The sequence below is a fragment of the Columba livia genome, chromosome 9 (genome assembly GCF_036013475.1).
Source record: "Columba livia isolate bColLiv1 breed racing homer chromosome 9, bColLiv1.pat.W.v2, whole genome shotgun sequence".
In the NCBI taxonomy this organism is placed as follows: domain Eukaryota; kingdom Metazoa; phylum Chordata; class Aves; order Columbiformes; family Columbidae; genus Columba; species Columba livia.
This window is the reverse complement of record NC_088610.1, coordinates 6,819,675-6,833,271: the sequence shown is the minus strand read 5'-3', so window position 1 is coordinate 6,833,271 and position 13,597 is coordinate 6,819,675. Positions and strand designations below refer to the sequence as shown.

At 49.0% G+C, this 13,597-nt stretch overlaps 1 protein-coding gene across 2 annotated transcripts in view; it reads left to right on the top strand.

The window, feature by feature from the left end:
• Window positions 1-11,527, top strand: part of P3H2 (prolyl 3-hydroxylase 2) — a 70,888-nt gene extending 59,361 nt beyond the window's left edge. The window contains exons 5-15 of one of the 2 annotated variants that reach the window (XM_005513214.3): window positions 637-779; window positions 2,537-2,626; window positions 3,086-3,126; window positions 3,669-3,763; window positions 4,442-4,569; window positions 5,157-5,252; window positions 5,344-5,494; window positions 6,000-6,117; window positions 6,641-6,716; window positions 7,600-7,740; window positions 9,226-11,527. In XM_005513214.3, the coding sequence (XP_005513271.2) occupies window positions 637-779; window positions 2,537-2,626; window positions 3,086-3,126; window positions 3,669-3,763; window positions 4,442-4,569; window positions 5,157-5,252; window positions 5,344-5,494; window positions 6,000-6,117; window positions 6,641-6,716; window positions 7,600-7,740; window positions 9,226-9,318 (1,172 nt within the window). In that variant the 3' untranslated portion in view covers window positions 9,319-11,527. The other variant, XM_065073614.1, reaches the window with a different exon arrangement.
• The last annotated feature ends 2,070 nt before the right edge of the window (window positions 11,528-13,597 follow it).

Here is a 13,597-nt window from a genome sequence, read left to right as displayed (position 1 = left end):
TTACCAAATATTTTAAGATTCACAGTAAAGTTTCAGGGGTTGACAACATTGCAAAATATCAGGAGTTGGCAGGACTATAAAATATTTTAAATTGTGTGGTCCTATATGTCATTTTATTATGTTCTGTTGCATAAAATCTAGGCAGAATTTTGCTATCTCAGGCTTGTGCTAAGAGCTCTTTCCTGAAAAGGGCAGAATGTGGGAGGGTCAAAATTGCCACTCAAACACAAAGCTTCTTTATTCATCAGTGCAACGGGAAGAAAGCTGGAGGAGTCAGCAATGTTTTGTGCATGGTGTACAGGCTTTCTTATTTCCCTGCCCAACTAGAGGTTTAATGTGGTGGGTAAAACCCTGCAGAGCCCTGAGAGGTGCTGTACAGGAGAGAGGCAGTTTGCTACCACGCAGCATCCCTATGCTGCCCATGCAGTTGGATCCAATTTGGATGCCTTCCAACCTGTGCATGACTGCAGAGAAGTTGTCCCTCTGTGCCTCAGTTTCCCTGCAAGTGAAACAGAGTGGTTAAGACAAAGTTGCATCAGAAGAGCCTTGTGAAGTGCTGGGCTCACTCTTCAGCTGATGAGGAGCTGGGGCTGTGTCCCTCTCTGCCCCTCTGACAACTGTTGTGTTGCCTCCCAGTTGGTGACTATGTGAAAGCCCTGGAGTGCGCCAAGTCCTACCTCCTCTTCCACCCGGACGATGAAGATGTCTTGGAGAATGCTCGTTATTACGAGGGCCTCTTGGAAGGTACAGTGGATCCAGACACCATCAAACCCAGGAAGGTGAGAGTCTTTGGTGGGAGACTTTAACTACAACTACCTGAAAGGAGGTTGAAGCGAGGAGGGTGTCAGTCTCTCCTCCCAGGTAACAAGTGACAAGACGAGAGGATATGACCTCAAGTTGCGCTAGGGAAGGTTCAGATTGGATATTAGGAAAAACTTCACAGAAAGGGTTGTCAAGCATTGGGACAGGCTACCCAGGGCAGTGGTGGAGTCACCATCCCTGGAGAAGTTTAAAAGACAAGTAGAGGAGGTTCTTAGGGACGTGGTCTAGAGGTGGACTTGGCAGTGCAAGGTTAACAGTTGGACTTGATGATCTTAGAGGTCGTTTCCAATGAAAATGGTTCTATGATTCCAGGAAAAGCATCAGCTGGAAATAAAAACGGCTTAGCAACTTTCCCACAGTGGGACCACTTTGAAAACAGATGTGGAGGTGCTGGACTAGCTGGCAATGCTCATTGTCTGGGTGCAATCCACAATCACCGGTGTGGAGGAGAAGCTCGAGGGTAGGATCTTCTTTAAATGTGGACTTCAGCTTAGCAAAGCCCAAGCAAGGGCAGGAAGGGTGATGACCGAGTGTCTCAACAACATAAACCCTTCTCTTGTTCAATGCTCCAGAGGAGACATGGGGGAGGAATGCAATGCAGCACTGAGCAGAGGGCAACCTCCGTTAAGAGAGGGCTAAGAAATATTTTCCCAGGGGGAGGTTGGGATGTCAGTGTTACTCTCAAATCACTGAGCTTGGAGTTCAGTGCTCAGCCTGTTCTGCAGGGAGTAGCTTTGCTATCACAGGGTTAGGCTGGGGTCAAACAATCAAACAGTGTGTGGTCAGTCATCCAGCAGGACAGGCTTCCTCTCTGCTCCGGGCAGCTTTTATCTGCAGCCCTGGGGCTGCCATTCTCACAATGCTCAAGAGGAGAAATTCCTCTTGTCCCATCACAGCCCTGCTGAGGATCATTCCACTTGCACCATAAGCAGAGGGTAGGCAGGAATTATATTTTCCATGCCCTTGGGAATTCCTTGATTTCCAAGAAAATCAGTGTGAATTTGGTAAAATGTTAAAAAGAAAAGGGAAACAATAAACAAGAAAACAAGAACAACTACAGTTTCTTCTCACAAAGTGAATCTAGGAAAATAAAAAGATTTCATTGTTTCTAGTGTTTTGAAGTTTTCTGTAAAAGAAAAAATGATTGATTTTTGCTTTGCAAAGTAATTTTCTAGGAGAAACCCCAGTGTTTTCTTTATGATTTTTTCATTCAAAAAAAGCACTTTGATGGATGATTTCAGGTGGCTGTGCTTTGTGGTCCCCATCCGAGTGCCCTGAGTGTGTCCCAGGCTGTGACGCTGCAGCCCACCCACCGCTGGGCTCTGCATTGCAGGTGGGGAATCACGGCACAGCCCAGGTCCCTGCTCCACTGGCCTCAACACACCTCCTGTTCTGCAGCTGGGGCTTCCCTGGGTAGCCTCTTACCCAGATATTTAGAGGCTTTCCAAGGTGCTCAGCACCCTCTGCCAGCTATGGACATGTATTTTGGGGATTCAGGCTTCCCAAATGAGTTGCTGAACGCTCCCCTTCTGTGATGTAGTGAACGGCTCAGCCCTGTGTCCAGCATTGCTCTAAGGCATGAACCAGGCATCTCTCTCCACAGAGGAGTCTGCAGTGTTGCATGAAGATCAAACTCCTATTGAGGCAGAGGTGCATTGTCTGTGTCTTATGAAAGCTACATGTGCAACTACTCCCCTTTTCCTCTTCTTTTCAGGAAGCAAAAATGTTGCTGCGGCGCCATAAGCTGGAGTCTCACTTCTTGCAGGTGGCTGCAGCTGGCCTTGGATACACCTACACAGAGCCGGTAATGCCTGGGTCTGCTGTGGCAAGAACATTTAGGGGTTCACAGCTATAGGACCAGCTTCCCCCATCCCCTTGCCTATAAAGCAAGTCCCATGTAGGTGACTCAGGAGCTGGGTCTTGGCCTGGTTTGTTCCCTATGGGAAAACGGTGATGGCAAAGCAAGGCAGGCAGATGTTCCTGGGGTGAAGGACAAGCAGATGCAGCTCTCCTGCCATGGTGTCTGTCTGTGTCTCAGAGAAGGCTGGACAAGCTGAACTCCATCTGTACTCATCATACGATGCCAGTTGGGTTGGGGTTACATTTTCAATTTGATGACCCCAGGCAATTGCCCAAAGTTGTGTGGGATGGATCCATGCCAGTGATGCTGACTGTTGTCCCAGGGTGCGAGGCAGAGCAGGTAGTTCCCTGGGTTTGTCTGGAACGTTAATTTTTGGAACACAATGTCTCTCTTTTCCCACAGAACTACTGGAACAGGTATGGCGCCCGCCAAGATGAGCACAGGTGAGCTACCGCCTGCCCCAGCTGAGCCCACAGCTTCACCACTCCCTGCACTGGAATGAAGGTGTTGTGCCCATGATGGGGTACCAGCCTGCCACTTGGGAGGTGCTGCCCATCCACCTCAGCACACCGTCATGGTTGTATTAAGGCCCTTTGCTCCTTATCGTTACAAACATTCCCACAAGCCCCTAATTTATGTGAGTGCCTTAAAACCGGTGGTGACCTAGAGGGAACTAAAAGAGAACTGGTCTTGTTTTTAACAAAATCGGGCATTAGGCAGGGGTGATGTTCAGATTTGTTGGTGTTTGTGCTTTGCTGGCGGAAACTCCTGGTTTCATTACCAGAAAAATATGATTTGCCACAGGACAGGTTGAGGGCTTCTGCTTTTATGGTTGTGACTTTCATACAAAGTACCAGTTTGCCCTTTTTTTTTTTTTTTTTTTTTTTTTAGGTATTGGTTTCTGAAGGGTGCAAAACAGTCCAATTCTGAGAACTGGAGACCTGTGCCCAAAGTCATGATGTTCCTTCTCTCTCTTGCTCCTCAGTGTTCCGTCAAGTATTAGCAGTGAACCGGAGGATGGCCCCCGGCTGTCCCTTGCAAAGAAACCCATGCCAAAACCAGATCGAGAGTTAAAGGAGGGTAAGTCTGATGAAGAGGTTTCAACAAAATCAGAAGCTTTTTTCAGATTGCTAGAGACTGCAGACTGCAAAGGCTGATCGCTAAGCAATGGGGGCCTGTCTTATCTAAGGGGGTTGAAGGTTTGTTTAAGGGACTGAGAAGTCTTCAATGCTGCTACAGCATTTCTGGGTCTGTGGATCCCACCAGAGCTAGTCTGCTCTTGGACTTTCTTCTTCCACCTGCTGAGCTGCTCAGTACAGAGCCCTGAGATGTGGAGCTGGGCAGGGTCCTCTGGCTCTTCCACTCTCAGCTTCCTTTTTGGTGGAGCACAAGTGATGCTTGCTGAAAGATCAGCACCATGTCAAGTTTTATATGTAGATGAAAGACAAAAAAGCTGGCATCTGTGTCTCTCATTGTGTCCCACCAGTTTCGGTATTTTCAGTCTGTAGTCCCTGTATTTGCAAGCAGCTAATGAGTAGGTGAAAAATGTTGATACTCTTTCAGCAAATTGATTTTGTCTCTGGGTATTTCCTATGTTTCTGTTTCATTTGTTGCTGATGTGAGACCAAACTCTGCTCTCTGCTGTGAAGCTCTTTCCCTTGACAGTCACCCGGGTGACTTCAGCTTGCCTTCAGACAAAGTACAAGATAACAATGAGGCCAGGACATGTTCAGCAGGGTCTTTGTGTCTCTCCATCAGGGGGTCCACTTCTCTACAGTGACGTGAAGTTTGTCTACAACTCACAGCAGCTGAACGGCACCCAGCGAGTTCTACTGGATAATGTCATCTCAGAGGAGCAGTGCCGAGAGCTTCACAGGGTGGCCAGTGTGAGTAAGCAGTGCCCATGGGGGGGACATGGCTGCCATCTGGGTGCCTTCCCCAGCATTTGGTTCGTGAGAGCTGAATATGTGATCAGCCCCTGCAGAGGCTTTAGGCTCACATCTCTCTCTTTGAGTTGTAACTGAGGCCAGGATGTCTGTGCAGAACAGTCAGATGCTTATCCCCAGAACACACCCAAAACTGCAATGCAGGAGCTGCTGCTCCATCTTGGGCCATTCTTAGAAATACGCTGAAAGACAGAGCCTGCACAGAAATAGCTCTTTGCCCCGTGTTATACACAACCCCAAAGGATGCTCATCCACAAGTCTGGTGGAGCATTCTCATCCATCAGCAACTGAGCCAGGGGAGGGACTGAGGGTGCTTGAGGATCCTCAGTCAGGATGTGGGCAGCTGTTTTCCAGCATCTCAGAGTGGATTGTGCTCATAGAGAGCTGCAGCACCTTTCCACCCAGCTTGCCTGTCCCGGTGAATGCAGCCCTGGGGCATCTGGGGAAGAGGGTCAGGAGTGCCTCCAGTGCAGCTCCCCCTCTCCTGGGGAACCGGTTTACCACTCACTCATGCTTGTGCCTTTCAGGGGATCATGTTGGCTGGAGATGGCTACAGGGGCAAAACCTCCCCCCACACCCCAAATGAGAGATTTGAAGGTGCCACTGTCCTCAAAGCCCTCAAGGTACATCTCCTTCCCTCCTCCTCCTTTCCCATGCCCTTTCTCCCAGACAGCACATGGCACTGACCCTCACTTGCCCCTTCTCCTTGCCCAGTATGGCTACGAGGGCCGCGTCCCACTGAAGAGTGCCCGGCTCTTTTACGACATCAGTGAGAAGGCTCGCAGGATTGTAGAGTCCTACTTCATGCTGAACTCCACGCTCTACTTCTCCTATACCCACCTGGTGTGCCGCACCGCCCTCTCCGGTGAGGACTTGGGGGGCTGATGGTGGGGCAGGGCTGGGAGGATGGGGGTTTGTGAGGGGACCTAAACCTAAGAGTAGCTCTGTTTTGCCTGAGGCTTAAACTGATGGCTGAGAGCTGGGCAAAGTCATTGTCCCCACAGCAGCAAAGGGTGGCCATTGCTGTCCTGAAGAAGCTCATTTCTGGGGTGTTTCTTGTTTTTCATGTCTCCAACTCTTCTTCTTTTCTTGTCTCTCTTCTCTTGCCTCCTCTCCCTGTCCCTTCTGCTTTCCACCCCTCCCCAGCTCTCCATCTCACTTCTCTGCTGTAAAGAACAAGCAGAACTGTGCAGATCGGAGTCCTCAGATGTTGCCTTTTCTCCTCAGCCTTTCCTTTCCTCCTCTCACCTGTGAACACCACCTGGAGTGGGGTCGGGCCAGGCTCCCCCCATGACAGACCCCACAGAGCATGGCATTTCCATCTCATCCACTCCTTTTCCTTCCCCCTTCATCCACACGGTCCTGCCTAGGCCAGCAGGAGAGGAGGAATGACCTGAGCCACCCCATCCACGCTGACAACTGCCTCTTGGACCCTGAGGCCAATGAATGTTGGAAAGAGCCTCCTGCCTACACCTTTCGGGATTACAGGTAGGGAGGAAGGGGGGGCTGCTGCTGGGGACCCTCTGCAAGGCAGGGCATACTGCTCCACAGGCTGTAAGCCCTAAAGCTGGTAAATCCCAGCTGTGGCAGAAGGGAGATCCAGCAGGTAGTTTCTGGTGGCAGCAAGCATTGCGAATAAGGTTTAAGCCAGACTTTAACTGTAATGGCTCTGTGAAATTTTAGGGTTGGGAGATACCAGCTGTGGCCCACAGGGCTGTGTCTCTGTCATGTGTTTTTAGTGCACAACAGAAGGGTGGGAGCTGGTGGCATCCAGGGGACATTTTGAGACTTACCTAGCCAGGGAGAGATCTGCTGGGTCTCAGCTGTGGCTCCAAAATGAGGGCACTTTGGATGTCCCTGACTGGCCCCATAGCAGGATGTCCCTTCCCCAGCAGCACCGCCCCCCCACAATGCCTCGGTGGAGTGATGCAGGATCTGACCTGGAGGTGGGGATCAGCCCCAAGCCCTCCCTGCTGCTCCCCTCACAGGGGTCTCCTGCTTCCTCCTCCAGTGCCCTCCTGTACATGAATGCAGATTTCGAAGGAGGCGAGTTCATTTTCACCGAGATGGATGCCAAAACTGTGACGGTAAGTTAGTGCTGTGAACCAAACACTGTTACTCAGCAGCCTGTGCTGGGACTCTGGCCTTCCCCAAGCAGCCTGTGGCTCCTGCCTTGCAAAGAGTCCTTACAAAATCCTGCTGGCAGAGATGCACAGACCTTCAGTGCTTTGCTCAGAGGCTGCGACGAGTGGGAAACCTGCAGATCAGAGGGATGGCTGAGAGTCCCCCCTGCCAGGAGGACTGCTGAGCTCCCACCCCATCTCGTGGCCAAACATGAAGTGATGCCTCCCAACATATGCAAGTGTCTGGCCCAGACCAGGTCATGGTGGTGGACTTCAGTGGCTCAGGCATAAGCTCCGATCTCTGCTTGGGGCAGTTTGTGAGGCTGGTCACCCCCTCCATGGCTGGACAGAGCATCTGGGCACCATGCTGGGGCTCTGAAATCTGGTAGATGCTGGAGGGTAGATTGCATCTACCTAAGACCACTGCCAGAGGGTTGATTTGTTTTTCTGCCTCCAAGGTCCTGCAGGATACCTGTTGTGGACTCAGCAGAAAGAAGAAAGAGGTGTTTCATAGACCATGCCAGGGTTAGCTCAAACCTCCCTGGAGTTATGCTGTGGTCTTGTTGTGCTGTTGGTGGTCACCTGCAGGTTTTGCAAGGACTCCATGTCACCATCTCCTTTCTGCACAATGACTGCACAGCAGGACCAAGCCCCACAACTCATATTTACCCCACACATTTTTACAGCCATGCCGAGCTCTGTCCTTCAGTGGAGCTCACTGAGTCCTGGAGCAATGCAGAGAGATACCCAGTAAGATCCGGGCCCTGAGCAATGGCGAGCCCAGCCATGGCCAGCTCTTGCAGCCATGCTGCTCCTTGCTACCCTGGTGTCTCCTGTTTTCTCACAGGCCTCCATCAAGCCCAAGTGCGGACGAATGATCAGCTTCTCATCAGGTGGCGAGAACCCCCATGGGGTGAAGGCGGTTACCAAAGGCCAGCGGTGCGCTGTGGCTCTCTGGTTCACCTTGGACCCACTTTACAGAGAGCTGGTGAGTCTCTCCATCACAGTGTGAGGGGAGCGGGAATACTCAGCATCCTGAAGGAACCCGGACCATATTTAACCCCAGTGACTCTTTTCATCACACCCTCCCCACTGTAGCATCATTTCCACCTGCTGCACCATGGGGACATGAATTGGTGGCCCTGGGACTGAGCAGTTTTCCCTACTGGCCATGTTCCTGGGCACCCATGAGGCTGGGCTGGGATGCTGACGGGGGTGCGGAAGAGTTCTGTGCAGGGCTGGGCTGGCCATTTCTGACACCTAGTGGCAATAACTTGATGAACAGGAAAGTCCTCCCCAGCCATCTGCAGCTTAGCTGCCAGTGATATGTAGCTGCTCCCAGGCCACAGAATCACAGAATGGTTAGGGTTGGAAGGGACCTCTGGAGATGACCCAGTCCAACCCACAATGACTCAGGGCAGACAAGAAGACTGAAACAGTCTTAGAAATCTTTCCTGCAAGCAAGTTTTTAAGGCAAGAGGTGACCCTTGCTTGAAGATCCCAAGTCCCAAAGCCTGTCCAGCTTCCCCAGCTGAGCTACACAAAGTTCAGGCACTGTGTTCAGAGAGCACTATAGAAGTACAGACTCATACTGCATGAACCCTTTGGGATTGGGAGATAAAGAAATAAAAAGAGCAGTCAGACTGATTACTCCTAATGAAAGACAGAGACAAGTTTAATGCTAATAGTGATAAAGCACCTATGCAACCTCAGTTCAAAAACAACTAGAAGGCACGGTGTTAACACAAGAAGCAAAGCAGACCTGGCTCACCAGAACACCTCTAAAACAGTTTGGCAGCCTTTAAGTCCATGGATCTGGGCATCCAGATGCCTTGGTAGAACTGGGCTGTGGTACCTTTCAAAAGGCAACCCCCACATTCTGTTTTACAAGCCTGCTGTACTGGCCCCTTTGATAGCAATACTGATCTATAAGAATAAATTATGAAGCAAAACTAAATGTGGGGAGAGAGCAAACCCCTTGTGCTTTTGCCTTGTGAAGCAGCTGGGCTGTGAGATTTTTGGGAGAAGTTTATTTTCAGACATGCACAGTAAAGACTGTTTCTCTGCTTACTGGCACTAGCTGAAGTTCCTTCATGCATGATGCATGTGTGGAAGAAGATCAGCCCTGCCCAGGGAGCTGGAAATCCATGTCAAGCAGAGGGGATGGGGGGCAGGGGATACTGTGGCAGTGGCTGCTAGTAATGTGTGAAAAGGGACCAACAATACTTCAGCTCCATCCAAACCATTGCAGCCTCTGGAGTGGGGAAGAAATTAGGTATTGAGGTGCACAGTGATCTGATTAATTTTGCCCAGCAAATCTGAGCCCAGCTCAAATCCCAGGCTGTCCCCCATGTTCTCAACTACACTGCTGGTCCCTGGATGAACTGCTGGCTGTGAGATGAGCTGTACTGAATAAGCTGAGAGCAGGTGCTGAACTTCTGCTATTATGGTTTCTTCCCATCCTCTCTTGCAGGAGAGAATCCAGGCAGATGAAGTGATCGCGATGTTGGACCAGGAGCATCTAGGACCCAGTGAAATGAACATCAACCCCAAGGATGAGCTATGAACTAGGCCAAAGACTTTTTCTATTAAATATTTATTTAATATTGTTAATCTTATTAGAACCCTTCTATTTTTGTACAGAGCTGCTGTATAAATTAACAAGTTAATATGATTGTGGAGTTTCAGAAGTGCCTCTTCTGTGTTTAGCACAGCTCTTGCTGGCACCCCTCATCCCTGTGCCAGCATCTCCTGCTGGGTCTGACTCTGCCTCTGGGATTCCCTGTCCTTCCCTAGCACGTCTCAGGACTTATTCAGGACCACTTTACCCCCTTGGAGGACACTTTTTTTCCCCCTTCTTCAACCAGAAACAGCTGCTTCTCTTTAGCTTCCGCTAGAGAAATGTCTCAGGTGTGCTAATGCACCAGTCTTCCTGCCCCTACTAAGTGATGGCTGAAGACCTGGGTAGTGCTGCCATGGGGGAAACTGGAATGTAAGTCAGTTATGGCTGTTCTTTCCATCTCAGAGCCCTTCATCATTTGTAATATGCTTTTTAGGGAAACAAGCAAAGCAAAACCCAGGTCCCAGCAAAATGCATATCTCTCTGTAGCCATGCAAAACTGGCATTTGGGCAGAACTTCCAGAAATCACCTGCTTGGCAGGAGCATGAGATGTGCACAGGCATGAAGGGATTGAATTTGCAGCTGACACTGTTGAAACAGGGTCTGTCGTTCATGTTCAGTCCCTTTTCTTGCTAATGGCTTGGGATGCACTAAAGAAACTGCTTCATATTGCAGCCTTTGAGCTTCCAGCCCAGTACTGTTGCTGGTAAAACCCAAAGTTAAAGGTCATAGTTTCCAGGTTCATGTTGGGAAGCAGCTGAAAGGCTCAGGGATGTTACAGTGCCATGTTGTTGGATGGTCACAGTGTGGCTTTGTACTCTGGATGTCCTGGCTGCATCCTCCCATCCTGACTGTAGAAGCAGCAGATGTTCATGGTGAGGCAGCATCTGTTTGTTCAAAGTATTACCGACCCAGTCTGAGGGTGAAAGCACATGTTGCTTATCACAAGAAATTTACTACACCAGTAACTACTGCTGAGTAAATGATCCTTCTACCACCATTAAATCAACTCCTCTGCATGTGACCAGAGCAGCCCCTACCTCAATCAGAATGAGCACTGAAGTCACAGAATTGCCCATGTGTCAGACATAAGGACAGCTTTTATTCTGACCCAGAAGATGCTTATGCTGCTAGAAAGCAGTTCCTAAAGGGCGGGTTGCAGCAATCTTTACTGTTGAATTTACTGCAAGGCTGCTGTCTCTCCAGAAAGCACTGGCAGGGATCTTGGCTGGAGTTGGTGTCCCTAAGCAGGTTTGCTCAGCTCCCTGATGCATTGGCACTGTCTCAGTCCTTTTCTGCTCCCCTCTGCCAGATGTGACATTTCCAGAATTTAAAATCTGCAATAGGGAATTGTCTGATCATGTAGCTTGTGCTTATCCAAACCTTCCAGGCTCAGCAGCACCCTCTTTCCATCCAGTCATTGGCTGCCATAGCCATGGACAAGGATGGTCCTTCTGTAGAGACCTCCTCAAAAGCTGGTCCTCAGCAAGAATATAGAGGGGAAACTCAGTACATATGGGAAGACAAATGCCCAGACTGTGAAGAAGGTACCGTTACTGCCTAGAAAATGATAGAAGGGTCATTTGCTTAATCTCCTCCAATGCAAGGGAGAAAGGTCTGAGTTTCTGAGCTACAAGTGTGGCTTCTTTCTTTGACATTATCTGCCTTTCCCCTAGACTGTTGAAATTATTAATTGTGTTGGCTCCCTGTAGAACTGTCCACAGGTCTCTGCCTTCAGAGACTCTTCCCTGCTCAAATGCCTCCCCTGGAAATGTTTAATCCCCCTTTTTTTAAAGCAGACCGAGAAAAAGCTGGAGGGAAGAAGGCAAGGGCAGCTGGACAGCTGAAATGCAGGTGTTGTCCTCTGTCTGCATCACTCTATTGCATCTGAGGCTTGACTCCTACATGCTGGACCTTCAGCATGTGTTTGTGCTGGCATCCCCCTGACAGCCATGTCTGCCTGAGCGCATCCTGCAGAGCCGCCCCTGCAAGCAGCTCGGTGCAGCCCCTGATCCCCAGGGGTTGCGGGAATTCCACCACCTGGTCCTGCTGTGGGGAGGTGGCAGGGGAGCATCACAGGTCATGACTTCTTTGCTGCTGTGGTGGTTAGCCAGAGCTGTGTCTAAATCCAGAGGAAATAAACTAAACACAACATCTGGGCCTATCTTTGTCTTTCTTTAGCCAAATAGTAGAAGGGATGAATGGGGAATATACAGTTTGTCTCGTGGTGGTACCTCTCCCTTTGGGGTTTCCTCCCCCAGGCCCTAGAGCACATGCACACACCCCTGTACTGGCAGAGCATCAGAGACACCGATGTGGACAGATTTAAGCAAAATTATGTATGTGCATTTGCCTGCCTGCCCATCTCCATTGCGCTACATTCAGCAGCCTAAAAAACCTATGCACCATTGGCATACTTCAGCAATTTGGAGAGCAGGTGCTGCTGGGGTGTGCAGGAGACTGGGGAGCAAAGTGGCTCCTGGTGAAACAACAGCTGTGGTGGGGAATGGTAGAGCAGCCTCAGACATGCAACATTCCAAAACTCAATTGCAAACATGAACCCCAAGTCCACAAGAAGGGGAAGGACACTGGGGTGCTCAGGCCAAGCTGCTCACCACGCTGCTCTGCCACCAGGAGCTGCCTGCGGTCCATGCCAGGCTGAAGCCAAGAAACAGGAATGCAGTGAGTAAAAGGCACTTTTCCTGTTTGTTTATTTTTCCAGCTCTCTGCTCTGGCAAATCTAATTCAGAAGAGAATTTGTATTTCTGCTGCAACAGCAGAGGCAGTAGCCAAATTTTCTGGCATGCTGTAGCCTCTCAGGAGCAAGTTACGGTGCTCTTTGGAATGTGCGCAAAAAAACAATGAAAGGTTTTGGGTCTCTTTGGTATCCGAATGGGATGGTTTGACACCAAGGTGGCTTGGCCTCTTGAGAAATGAATTTTTAACTCTTGGATTTGATGTAGCAGGCTGGCATCAGCCAGAGCTGTCAAGGTGCACCCGCAGGGCATCCACATCCCTGGAAAAAGAAAGCTAACAACAATACCAAATATATACACTCCTCCTTGGTCAAATACACGCCAGGAACAACCCAATGCACTAACGTTTTTGCTTCCTGCTATTAGATTGGTGCAAAAGGAACTGTGGCTTTTTGTAGTGTTTAAATTTTCCATTGGATAGTGGAATACCTTCTTAAATTAATATGGTTAGGTAATATATAATTTTAATGCACTTTCATCAATTTATGCTTTTTTTTTTTTGCTCATGACATATTAATTGCTGCATATATTTATTTTACACTATGGAAATGATAATTTCTCGATTGGATTTTGACATGCAATGAAAAGTGAATTTTTATGAGACAACCAGCTCAGTGGTTGGACCAAGAAAAACCTCCAAAGCCAAACTTGCACCAAAAAGAGGTCATGGTCACTGTTTGGTGGGCTGCTGCTAGTCTGATCCACTACAGCATTCTGAATCCTGATGAAATCATTCCATCTCAGAAGGCTGCTCAGCAAATTGGTGAGATGCACCCAAAACTGCAATACCTGCAGCCAGCATTGGTCAACAGGACCCAATTCTTCTCCACAATGTCTGACCACATGTTGCAGAACCAACGCTTCAAAAATTGAACAAACTGGGCTACAAAGTTTTGCCTCATCTGGCATGTTCACCTGACCTCTCTCCAATCATCTACTAGCACTTTTTCAAGCATCTCTACAACTTCTTGCAGGGAAAAATGCTTCCTCAACCAGCAGGATACAGAAAACGCTTTCCAAGGGTTTGTCAAATCCCAAAGCATCGATTTTTATGCTACAGGAATAAACAAACTCATTTCTTGTTGGCAAAACTGTATTGATTGCAGTGTTTCCTATTTTGATGAATACAGATGTTTTCTAACCTAGTTATAGTGATTGAAAATTCACAGTCCAAAACCACATTTACTTTTGCACCAACCTAATATTAATATATTGGCTCACATTGGTTATTACTGTCTTGCTCTATCAGACTGGTAATAGCTGCTTCCCAAAACCCCTACACAAAACAGTTCCACAAGGTGGCAATGCCCAAAGTCACACCACTGAGAATAAAGCTGATGTGTTTCATAGTAAGCCTTACAGCTCCCATGCCAGCTCTGAGCTCCTCTAGTCAAGGCTTGGCCACCGCAGGGAGCCACGAACCACTTACAGGTTGGCCATTTTTTTAATATGTGTCCCAGTTCTATCA